The sequence below is a fragment of the Myotis nattereri genome (assembly GCF_964212035.1).
Source record: "Myotis nattereri genome assembly, chromosome: 14".
Classification (NCBI taxonomy): Eukaryota; Metazoa; Chordata; class Mammalia; order Chiroptera; family Vespertilionidae; genus Myotis; species Myotis nattereri.
The window spans coordinates 24802205-24814713 of record NC_138089.1 but is presented as its reverse complement, the minus strand read 5'-3'; the positions used below and the strand labels follow the sequence as shown (position 1 = coordinate 24814713).

The 12509-nt window shown below is 49.5% G+C and overlaps 1 protein-coding gene across 4 annotated transcripts in view; it reads left to right on the top strand.

Annotated features, from left to right (window-relative positions):
* Nucleotides 1–2569: 2569 nt before the first annotated feature.
* Nucleotides 2570–12509, top strand: part of SSUH2 (ssu-2 homolog) — a gene marked incomplete at both ends in the record, with an annotated part of 28744 nt that continues 18804 nt past the window's right edge. For 3 of the 4 annotated variants that reach the window (XM_081106400.1, XM_081106398.1, XM_081106399.1), the window contains one exon: nt 2627–2654. In XM_081106400.1, coding sequence (XP_080962526.1) covers nt 2627–2654 — 28 coding nt within the window. Of the gene's footprint in view, nt 2655–12509 lie in introns of all 4 variants that reach the window. The other variant, XM_081106397.1, reaches the window with a different exon arrangement.

The window sequence follows — 12509 nt, the reverse complement described above, 5'->3', positions numbered from 1 at the left end:
TTCTGCGACCACTGTTCGCTTTGTGTAATTGCGAAGCTTCTGCTTTAACGCCCTTCCGAGAGGCCCGGCCCAATGGCAGGAGGCTCTGTGCGCCGGATACATCTTCTGCTTGGTAAGTGGAAAATGGTCCCCGTTCCGGACCAGCTCTCAGTACTCGTGCTCATGGATAGGTGTCCTGAGATTCCATTCTGCCTTCTTCTCCTCCTGACAGCCCTTAAATTCTTGAAGGCACTGCTGAGCGCTCCCTCTAGGCCCTTCCCTCACCAGCATAGCCCCCTGCAGTCATGCAGTGTGCCGTCGAGACTTCCCTTCTAGAGCCGCGCCCGACCCTCGCATGTGTCCCGCAACTCTGACATTGCCTCCAGGCTCAGAGACCAAACTCAGAGATTACATAGACTCTATAGGTTCTCAGACAGCAACAAATAGGTAGGGTTGGCTCTTAGGCAGCTGCCTTCATAGAGCAGATGTTTCAGGAGCACTTGCCATGTGCAGGACATGAGGATGCTGTGATGGATCATGTCTGTGGACCACTGAGGACCAGTTCAGGAAGAACAGCTCTAAGAAGCCCACTTTTTTATATCAACAGCAGTGATACAAATGAAGGTGAAGTGCCTGGCACAGTGTGGGGGCCTCCCTTCCCACACCCCAAACTCCTTTGACACTAGTGGGAGGTGGGAACCAGAATTTGCCTCATACAGGCCTGGGTCCTAGAATTAGGGATGCTCGCTCCTGACACCATGAATACTGGGTGGTGACGGGCATATTATTTTCTCCGAGTCACTCAAGCTGCCTAAGACAGCACTCCTGTCTCAATGCCTAAGCAAGATTAGTTGGTTTGTTCACCTCCCATACATTTAAAGAGATATTTACTAACCCATTACTATGTCATCTACTAACCCGTTACTCATGTTTAGCAAGGGACTGTCCCTCCTTTTGACCTACACTCCCTGGTTCCTGAGATACAACTCATGATTGCCTGCATCTGGCAACCTCAAGATTTCTGGTCCCTTTCATACTCAGCTCTATTTTACATTCTGTTCCTTCTGTTTGTCATTTTACTGATTTCCTATGATTGTTTTTCAAATGCCGTAGGGCTTTAGGCAAGTATATATTGCTGCTTAAAAAGTATTCAAGATATAATAGTGGCATATTATTTTAGTTAAGCCACAGGTGGTCGATCTATCAATCATCTATCTTTCTGTCATCTATCTATCTATCTATCTATCTATCTGTAATGTTTTAGCTTAAACACACATACATGTACACAGACATAGACACACACACATAGACGCACACATATTATGTTTAGAGTGAAATAGACACACAGCCAGCCACAAACATCCTGTTCCCATGGAGACAGTTCTATAAGGGCTTACAATCATTGCTTAATGTATAAAGGTATCAAAAGACAAATTCATTCCTCAGGATCTTGGTCTTTCTCATGCATATACAATAATGAAACTTACATAACTCTCCAGTTTAAGAAATTCAGTGCTCTTACCAACTATAAAAACCTATGTGTGGGCATTGAGCCGTCTGCGGGGATATAAGAAGCATTTGTCAAATGTTGCTGCAGCCTTCATGGCTGTCGCCAGCACCCTGCTGGGTGGGCAGTGAGTGATGAGGTGGAAGCAGTGGAGAGAGACTGAAGGCACTTCACTTGATGGCACACCTCGGAGCCGTCTCCGCCTGGCCTGGTGCGGCCGTGACGGATTCATCAGTGCATCCCGGGCGAGCGCAGCCGCCAGTGTTCCCAGAGGACTGGCGTGCGCGTCCCCTTGCCCTGCGGAGCAAGGCTTCCTTGGCCAGAGAGCCCCAGGCCCAGGGGTCAGGGGTCATTGTCAAGAATGCAGCGCAGGGGGAGGGGGGCAGCGCACACGCTTTCACCTCTGCCACCAGGTGGCCCAGGCCCAGGTGTCCATTGCTTAGACTCATCTGAAGGAAAGGGGCGAGCTTCCAAGGGCTTGAAGGAGGGCCAGGCCCCAAGCAAAAGGCTTGGAAGAGACCTTGAGAAATGCCCCAGATGTTCCACAGGGGACTCGGTTGGTGTGACAGCAGTGGCCCACGCAGCCTGGGTCGGGAGCCGGCTGTGCCCACAATGTGCTGTGTGACCTCGCTTCTTCCCCAGTGAGACGATGTGACGCTCAAGACCTGAGAGGCCCCTCCATCTCTTCTCTCCCCCTTGGGGAGCCACCCCCCCTCATGGTTATTACACTTTTCTGCAATCCCCACCCCGACACTCAGAGCCCGCCTCCTACTGCGCAATGCAGCACAGGAGTCAAGGGCTCCGGCTTGAGTCAGGCGCATGAGGTTTGGATTCAGCTCAGGTGAATGGGCACCTAAAAGTGCCCACCTCCTGGGTGGTGAGGACTCGGGCGACTAGAGGCCCCCAGCAAGAGGCTGGCACATAGAAAGCCTGGTGAGTAGGAGCTCCAGGAACCCCTGTCAATGGGCCCAGAGCGGCTACTCCCATGGGCTAGGTGCTTCCCCTCTGATGCTTCCCTCTGTTGTATTCAAATCAGGCAACAATGGGCCTCCCGTCCCGGAGGGGCCGAGGGTAGTCCCTCAGATGCTGGCGGCCAAGCCACTGGAAGGGCAGAAACCTCTTTGGCTGGACATCCGGACCATGGACAGGGATCTGAGTGACGAGGACAGTAAGTACAGCCGGGCGGTGCGGACACACACCTCTGTAGTGGGCACCGAGCCCAAGTGCTGCTGGGGCTCTGTGTCTGCCCCGCGGAGGGCATCCCTCCCTCCTTCCCTCCTTCCCTCCTTCCCTCCTTCCCTCCTTCCCTCCTTCCCTCCTTCCCTCCTCCCTCCTTCCCTCCTTCCTCCTGTGTGCAGAGCCTGTTCCCAGCCTGCAGTCTGGTGTCTGCAAGGGCCCCTGGGCAGTGGAGAAGGACGGTAAAACCCAAGAGGAGAACTTTTCTCCCTAAGGACTTAATGCATCCAAGTCTTACAGCCCTATCTTTCCTTTCTCTGTCGACACTCCCCCTCCTCCAGAGCCAGATGTAAGTGTGACTGTCAGGAGTCTTATTTCAATCACAGCTGGGCTCAGCTCTTAGATGAGGTTAATTTAAAAATGTCATGAAAGGTCTTTACTCATGGTCTCCCTCTAGCAAAGAGCCGGTCTGTTCGTTACCGCTCCCAAAACAGCCCGGGCGACCCCTTCTTGTCTTTACTGGGACAAAAATACAGTGGAATATAAGGACTATTTAAAGAGACAACGAAAAAAATGGTATCTTTAGGAAAAAATGTGCTATGTTTAAAAAATTTTTGATCCTGAATTGGAATGAGGATTGCTGTACAGTCTCAGACTGGGAATTGGGAGGCCGGGGTTCAATACCGACGCTGCTGTGAATTGCCTGTGTGATCGTGGGCCAGTCATTGAAACTCTCTGAGCCGCAGTTTTCTCATCCATGAAGGGAGATTGGGTGAGGAGTTCTTCATCTGAAGACCATGGAGGGGTGGGCAAAATGTTGTGTGAGTGTGCTGTTTTGGAGGTGGAGTCCACAGCTTCATCCGACTCCCAGCGAGACCTGGGGCACTAGTCCATTTTCACAGTTACTGAACTCGGGGGCCGCAAAGGTCCTTCGAGGGTCCAACACTCTCTGTTGTCTCTGTTGTTATCTCAAGGCTCTAAGCTGCAGAGCCCAAGTGCAATATAAAATAAACTCATGCTCTTCTTAGGGCTCAATTCAACTTTTTCATATTGAAGTGGAATCTGTATGGAGATATCTTAGCATGTGTTTGAGGAGGACCTAACCTGGCATGTTGGAAACTGTGTGTTCTTGGTCTTATTTTAATAAGCTCCTACTAACATTCAAATGCAGTCTTTCCTGTCAAAACACTGCTCATTAGCAGCCTTTCCATTTCTATTGGGAATTTCTCTGAGTAGAAACGGGCTAAGTCAGATCTCAATTCAAATGCAAGCTGGGCCCATTTGTGCTGGGAGATTTTAAGTCATTTAAGCTCGATGGTGTCATCTTGCAGATTTAATCAAGGATTAATTGGCTATACAGTGCCTAAAACATCACTCAGTCTAGAGCAGGCATGAAGTAAATAATGACTCTAGAAAATTATCAGATTTTACTCTCCAGAGCTTTAAAATTAAGCTGTCACTAAGGTGAGATATTATCACCTGTGATGTTTCTGTTTTGGCGTCACCCTTTAGTAAGCAAGGTGAGAGTAAGGCGAATGTTTTAGTTCCCTTAACATTCCAAAATGATAGACTCAATTCTGTCATAGGGTCGCCCCCTGTGTGGACTTCTAACCCAATCAAAGCTCAGGGCAGCACTTAGGGCCTCCTGCAAGGGATGGGGCTGCCCAGAAAACGCTTTAGAAACCGAGTTGATGCACTCTGGAACTAAGTAAAATTTTCTCCAGGTTTCAGACTTACTAATTACTACAGGACTTCCATAATTTAAATGTCCTTCTCAGGTGAGAGGCGGCTGCCCACTTTGTCCAGTTGAGTTACCTTGCCCAGCCACTGAAGTGCTGTCCCTGAGTTTTTGAGTCTGTAATATGGGCAGCTTCAGCAAGAGACGATCCTCCTCCGATGACACACTTTAGGACCAAAGGTCGCACAGACGGGGACATTCTGGGATGTGGCACCCACGTGGACGCCACCTTGAAGGCCGTTTAGCACCTCCACTGGTGGATGCTGGGATGCCTCCGACAGCATCGCCAGCTGGAGGCAGCATCCCCGCATTGAGGGGAGCTCCTTCGTGGTGGGCAGCTGCCCCTCCTACAGCTGATCCCGTCAAAAGTTCTCTTCCATTGAGTTGATATCTCTTTCCCTGGAGCTTCTACTCTTTGGTGTTTATTCTACCCCACAAAGCTCCCCAGAACCTGTCTGTCCTGTGTTTAAAACAAGAACTCTTCAGTCTTTTCTTCTCCTGTTTCTTCGATGGTCTCAGACATAATATGATTTTAATCATTCTTCTCTTTGAGGGAGATGTCCTTGCTCAGAGCTGAAGAGGAAATATCTCCTCCTTTATTCTAAAAACCATATCTTTTGTAATATAGCTTCTTTGATTGCAGACTTACAGCCCTCCCAGAAATGGTAAGTCAGAGCCTCTTCGAGTACGATGGACTCGAACTGCAGCCCCTGGTAACTTTAGGAGGAGGCTGCACTGTTCCAGGAGTGTAGGACCTCAGTGGCACCTCCTCACTCCTGGGCCCTGGTCCCTAGGGAGGTGGGGCAATGATCTGAGGCCACAAAACTGTCGCATTAGTGACTCAGCACTGAAGAGATGGGACTGGCATCTGGACCAGCTCCGGTCCCCGAAGGTTTGTTCACAGGGTGCCCCCCGCCTTGCTCTGCGTTGGAGATCAGAGACTGGGTCCGAAGCTGACATGGTCCCTGGTGGGAAGGGATGCTGCACTTCCGGGCAGGGGCCCAGTTTCCGAGAGTCTTGGTCACTGACCTTGGGCCTTGGCGTTTTCCACACATCTCTTAGGATGGAGGCACAGCCACCAGGGATGCAGGCCTTCCCTGCCAGGCTCGCCCCTGCCTCTCGGGGCCCCTCCAGTCTTTCCTAAGGACTGCCACATCTTTGGAAAGGGATTGCGGGTCTGGAAACTACTAGTGGAAAGATACTGTCCCCTTTGGGGAGTAAGAAATAAAACCTTTAATGACATCATATCATAGCTTAGTGGGGAGCCCAAGAACTCTCCCAAATTTGTTTGCAGATCTCTTATCCACAGCACTATCTTCTCCTCCCTGAGCCCTGGTTTAGGGAAAGGTATCAAAACCCTAAAAGTAAAGTGATTTTTCCTCAAGACTCACAGCAGGCTAGCTGCTTTGTGCTGTGCTCATGGCTGGGGCAACAAGGATGAATAAAACACTGACCTACCTTCAAGGTGTTAAAAGCCTAGTAGGGGAGGCAGACCCCAAGCAGGTATTTTACAAGTAATCTATATATATAAAAGGATCATATGCAAACTGTCCCTGGGGAGTTCGACTGGGAGACCAGGAGTTCGATCGCTCGCTATGATGTGCACTGACCACCAGGGGGCGGGGCGGAACACGGTGGACGACCAGCTGCAGTGTCAGGGCGCTGAGGGAGCAAGGGAAGGAAGAGGTGGGGAGGCGGGGGGGGGGGGGGGGGGGAGGGGGGGCAGGGAGGCGGGGAGCCTGATTGGCCCTGATCTCCAGCCAGGCCTAGGGACCTTACCTGTGCATGCATTTCATGCACTGGGCCTCTAGTAATTCTTACGAAGCCATTTGGCAAAAGCAATGATGAGGAGTGGATTCTCTTGAAGGCAGTGGAGTTCTGAGATCACAGAGCAGGAGAACCCCCACCCAGGCTGGCTTTGCAGGTGGGGAGATCTGGGCCGAGTTCGGCTGAACCAGGTGATGGGATGTCATGGGCAGAAGCGGCCAGAGCAAGGGCTGGGAGAAATGGCACAGTGTATGAGTGAGGATGTATGCAAACCTCAGTGTCATGAAGTGACAGGCCCCCTCCAGAAGGGACAGGCAGTTCTTAGAAAGCCCGGCCCTCACGTGGGCCTCTCTGGGCGCGATGGCACCTTCCACAGAGCATGGGTTTCCATCCCACTTAGTGGAGCTGTGTGGTGGCACTTGCTGCATTCTTCCCTGGCACAGAGGGGCTGCTAACTCCAGGGGAACCCCTTCCAGGTCTTCTTCCCCCATTTCTGTTGATGTCAGTCTCACTCACATTATATTTTCTCAATGTTCCCCATGCCAAAGCTCCCACACTTCTCTCTCAAGCCTCAAGCAGGCTGTCTCTCTCTCTCACTCCCCCTTTCTGCTCCGTTCTGCGTTCCTACCCCCTCCCCCAGGGAGCTGTCTTCCCTCCTCTCACCCTGCTCTGGACAACATAGGAGGAGTTGCTCCTCATCATGTGAGCAGAGAGAACCTTTTCTCCCCACATGTAATGCAGGGCCTTATCGGACAGGTTCAGGAGCCTGGACATCAGCTGCGGGCAGGAGTGAGCGACTGCAGTGCGTGAGAGAGGGGATGGCCTGCCAGCTTTCTGGTCTTGCTAGGAAGGCCTTTCATTAGTGTAGCCAATTATTTGTGTGTGTGTTGTTCCTTTTTAAAAGAATAGTTTATTGATTTTCAGAGAGAGAGGAAGGGAGAGAGAGAGAAAAATATCGATGTGAAAGTGCAACATGGATCGGCTGCCTCCTGCACGCCCCCCCACCAGGAATGGAGCCCGCATCCCGGGCATGGGCCCCGACCAGGAATCAACCAGCAGCCTCCTGGTGCACGGACGACACCCAACAGACTGAGCCACACCGGCCAGGGCTGCTTGCCCTTTTAGACAAAACAGGACTTCTTTCTTTTCTTTATCTTATAATCACCTGAACCTCCTTATCTTTCTCTTTTATTTTATTCTAAATTGTGGTAAAATACCTGTAACATAACATTTGCCATCTTAACCATTTCTAAGTGTGCAGCTCAGTGGCCTTCAGCGCCACCACCTCCATCCATCTCCAGAATGTTTTCATGTTCCCACCTGAAACTGTCCCCATGTCCCCATCAAATGAGGACTCCCCATTCTCCTCCCCCGAAAACACCACCCTACTTTCTGTCTCTGTGAATTTGACCACTTGACTCTCTCTTGCAGCATCTTAAGTAGAATTTAAGTCATCAGACGTCTATGTCCACCAACTGTATGCAAGAAGCAGGGGAGGGGGCTCCCTGTCTAAAAGGGGCTCTCACACCTGCTGAAGGAGGTAAAGTATAAAACAAGTCAGAGCAAGACAGCAGTGGGGAGCCGTTGGAGCAGAGAAGTGGCATGATTTCAGGGCTTGTGAGGTGATGAATCTGGAATCGGGGGCAGATGATGTGGGCTCTGTTTATCCTTCTGAAATAAGGGGGTTGGCAGTTTAAAAGAGCACTGAAGAGGCTATCCATGAATTGTCCCTTTCTCTGCAAGGAAAATCCCTCTCTGTACAAACAGAAAGCAGCTGGTGGCTGATGAGCAGAAACGCTGCCTTGGTAACACTTTGCGAAGCCTTCTCTGCAGCCGCTTGATGCCGTTTGCATGGAGCAGAAGGGTGTTCAGCTAAGTGGGAAGGGCGTTGGGGCTTGGAGTCAGGACCTGAGTTCTAAGTACTGCTTCTGTCTCTGCTGTGAATGTCTGAGCTCGTTGCCCCAAATCACTTCTCTGAGCCTCATCTTGTTCTGTTACAAACTGGGGAAAACAGTGGTTGTTGTGAAGCGCAAAAGAGATCATGCCTGCGCCATCCGCTGGTGGGCCACCGGCCACCATGCGTGCGTAAGGGTGGGGCGGCCCAGCTGGACAGCTGCCCTGGGACTCAGCCCCAGCACCAGGGAGACAGTGAGGGGCCCGGTGGCCCCCTCTGGGGTGCCCTACGCTGGGTGTCACACAATGCCCTGTGACTTCCGTGTTCCTGTTGTGCCCGATGAGATCTGCACAGGAAATGACGCGTCCGCCCCGAGTTCAGCCTGGAGTCCTTTATTTTTGTCCATAACATAATGGTGAGGTTAATTTAGCCCTGACGATTGATGACTGCCCTGGGGGGTCGGGGTGGCTCCCCGTGATGGATGGAGCTCTGGCTTTCCCACCTCTCATTCTTCCCCGCTTCCTGCCCCTTTGTTTGGTTTGCAGCCGGACATCGCAGCCACAGGGCACTTCCCTGTCTCCTCCTGAAGGACGGTACTGATGCCCTAGCTGACCCGAGACTTCTGGGTGGGTGGGGCCACTGCTTTCTTTCTCTGCCTGACATTTCCACTGTTCCCTGGCTCAAAGGAACACAAAGAGAGAGGAAGACCTTGCCTTCTCAGGCCCATGGCATTGACTGAGCATTTATTAACGCCAGGCTCAAGGCTGCGCTCACATTCTCATTAGATGGGCACGAGCGTCCACTCGGTTGCACACCTGGAGAGTTGAGTTCTGCGCGGGTGTGTGGCTGGCACAGGCTCATGTCTTACCTGGCTCAGCTCCAGGGGATCCGAGCCCAGGTTCCTACCACCGAGCCTCAGGGATTCCGAGTCCAGTCACCCTGGCCTCCATCCAGCCCTGACCTTCAGCTTCACTTCGGATAACTGGGCTCACGGGAGCTGCGATGGACGTGCATGGGCCCTGGTCCCAGAAAGTTCAAATTCCAGCCTCCACCTTCCCCTCAAACCCATCCTCACAGGTGACTGTCTAGGTCAGGGTGGGTGGGCAAAATATAGCTCAGGACCCACCGCCTGTTTTTGCAAAGCGTTATCGGAACAGAGCCACTCTTATTCAATTGTGTAGCGTCTGCGGCTGCTTTGAGCCACAATAACGGAGGTGAGTGATTAAGACAGACCGCTTGGCCCACAAAGTCTACAATACTTACCACCTGCCAATTTATAGAAAATGTTTGTGGGTCCCTGGGTCCCTGGTGGCTAAAATAGCTCAGGTTGCTAATAAACATTAGAAACAAAATATTGGGAACTAAGGTATAAATAATTCCATATTATCACACCAGGGGCTTCAGTGCTTATTGGCAGGCCACAGTGTGAAGCTTTGGGACGTTGCGCCACACCCATGTCCATCCTGGCACTCTCACCAGTTTCATGTGCTTACAGATATTTTCCTGCTAAAAAGGCACTCTCTACATCTGCAAACATCCTTCTGTTGCGACTTCCTTTTAAGTTTCCTGCAAGGAGAAAGATACTTACGGATGCATATGTGTTTGAGGACAAAGAACTTTCTAATTTGGGGGGAGGAGTAGAACGGGGTTATTCACTGGTCCTGTGTTTCAGCATTTCAGTCTGTCTCACCACCTCCACTCCACTTCCAGACAAACAAGGCTGCTCCAATTTAGAACAAGATCTACTTATTCTTCTGGCCTCTGTGTTTTATTAAACTCAAAAGGACAGTTTTAGTTTGTAGAGGTCAAAAGCTATAGGCTTTAAAGAGCTGCCAAAATAAATAAATAAATAATAAATAAATAGGAAAAAGAAAGAAAAAAGAAAGGCAGGCCTGGGTGGGAGGTGGGTCAGCTGGAGGTTTGACCCGTGTGTGTGCTCCAGAGACTTAACGCAGAGAATCACCTCCACTGACCATTTTTATCAGTTCACCCTCTAGGGCCAACTCCCTGTGATTAGCTAGGCAGCTAGGAAGAGAGTGGAGGGATTCTGGTCCCTGAGGGAAGCAGGGGCTTCAGGGAACGGGTTTGAGGGGTGGCCCAGTGGGCTGGAACTGGATCAACTGGAGCCTCTCCCCTGCTCTCACTCCACCGCTGTGCACCCTTGGGTTCTGGAGTGACCTCTGAGCTGCAGACTCCTCGTGTTGAGTGGAGTTAGAAGTCCTACCTTCCAGGTCTCCAGTGGAGGGTGGGGTGGAGCAACAAGTGAGTGGGCAGGTGCTTCCTGAGTTGTCCTGAGTTTCCGGAGACCAGTTCTTATATTATGCTCTCCTGCTTGAGGCTCAGGCCATGTGTCTTATGTCATAGCCTGACGGATCAAGATGAGGTTTTTCAAAATTTCTTTTTCTTTTCTTAATTCAGTGTTAATTTTGCATTAGTTTAGAGTGTTCAGCATAGTGGTTATGTGGTAGGCAGTTAGAAAGGCATGGGCAGAGCAGGGGAGAGGGGCCAGGTACAGAAGGTCACCAGGGCGGAGAGCCCCGGGTGCCTGGCAATGGGCAAAACTGGGAAAACAAGGGCCTCACCCCCCAGGGTGGCCTGTCCTAGCATATCACTCACTGGTCACGCGGTTTAGACCCCCTGATCTTTCATGTCACTGGTCACGCGGTTCGGACCTTCTCCCTTCCTCCCCCCTAACCGCGCCCCCCCTCCGCATGTTGCTAGTCATGCAGGTTAGGTTAGACCTCCCCATAGAGAAACATTCAGACTTGTGAATAACTTTTATGAGTTTATTTGAGCCAAACTGTCAACAATTGCTGGGAAGCAAAATATCAACAGATTGAGATAATGCTCCAGAGAATGGCAGTTTTCATCTTGTTCGATAATTACAATCAAAAGAGGAGACATAAGTGGGTTACATGAAATCCAATGGTGATAGATTAGGGAGGTGGGAGACAGCTAAGCGGGAAAACCTCTGGGATTGGATAAAAAGTAAAATGATAGACACATGCTTCTTTTACATAGGTGGGTGCAGAATAGTCAACAGTCAGCGATTAATTCGATAACAATGAGCGGATTTGTGGTCTCTGCAGAGCGGTGCCTGTGCTTTGAGGGGTCTGGAAAAAGAAAATTGCTTTGATATTCCAAAGATATAGATGCAAAAAGACAATAGGCTCAGTTTAGGTAAAGATTGACCTTTGTCCTGGCCTAGGACATAACTGCCGACCATAAACTGGTTTTAGTTTAAAAAGTTTTAATTTCAGACTATAGTTTGAGTTTCAGACTATATTTTAGGTCTCTGAGTTTGCAAGGCCATCACACAGGCCTTCCTGAGCTTGTCAGGTGTAGTATGTGGCCTCTTTTTGACCACACGTCCCCCTTTTGGTCATAAATCAATCTAACGGATGCCTTGATGACCAACCTTTTGGTTGGATAATGAGGTCCCACGGTGCTAGAAAGGCTCATCCCTAGGATGTCTCAGTGTCAGCATTTGTCTAGCTGAATAGGGTGGACCATTGGGAATGGGCCATAACCTTAGATGTCATTCAAGGTTGAATTATTATTATTATTCAAAATAAAAAGGCAGGTGAATGGGAGGCAGTCAGATCCTATATGTCCTTGTTAAAAAATATTCTGGATCATTTCTAATATTTATCTACTATGATCTGAGTCTTTTTTTCTGCTTAAGTGTTCTTTTTAATATATTTTATTGATTTTTTTACAGAGAGGAAGGGAGAGGGATAGAGAGTTAGAAACATTGATGGGAGAGAAACATTGATCAGCTGCCTCCTGCACACCTCCTACTGGGGATGTGCCCACAACCAAGGTATATGCCCTTGACCGGAATCGAACCTGGGATCCTCAGTCCACAGGCCGATGCTCTATCCACTGAGCCAAACCAGTTAGGGCTCTGCTTAAGTTTTGTTTTTCTGTGTCTAGTATAACATTTACATACCAGGAAACAAAAGCAACAGTATTAAACCAGTAACACTGATTAGGAACAGAAAATGTCTAATACTAGACAAGGAAGAGTCTGAGGGGTACACGCATCTGAGCCAACAAAAAACCCTTTACATGTCTTATCATAATTTTTTATTAAGCTAATTATGTTTTCCTCCTTCATTCACTGTTGCTTATACCTTATGATATGGTTGGCCAGATGAATTAAGACTCTTTACTATTTCATTATCTAAAAGCTGTAATTTTTCTTCTGATTGGTTAGTCTCCATAGAAATGACTTCATGGGGAGGATTAAGTTCAATTTCCCAATACATTGGATTTTCAGTATCAGTATTATCATAGGTTTTATTAACCTCAGGCAAAGTTATGTAGCCTATAATTTCAATATTATACCATATTCCAGTAGTATTTAATGTAAATTGGGTGTTATTACAATAGAAATTACTTAGTATAACAGAAACATTTTCTAACCCTTCCCAACAAAAATGCCC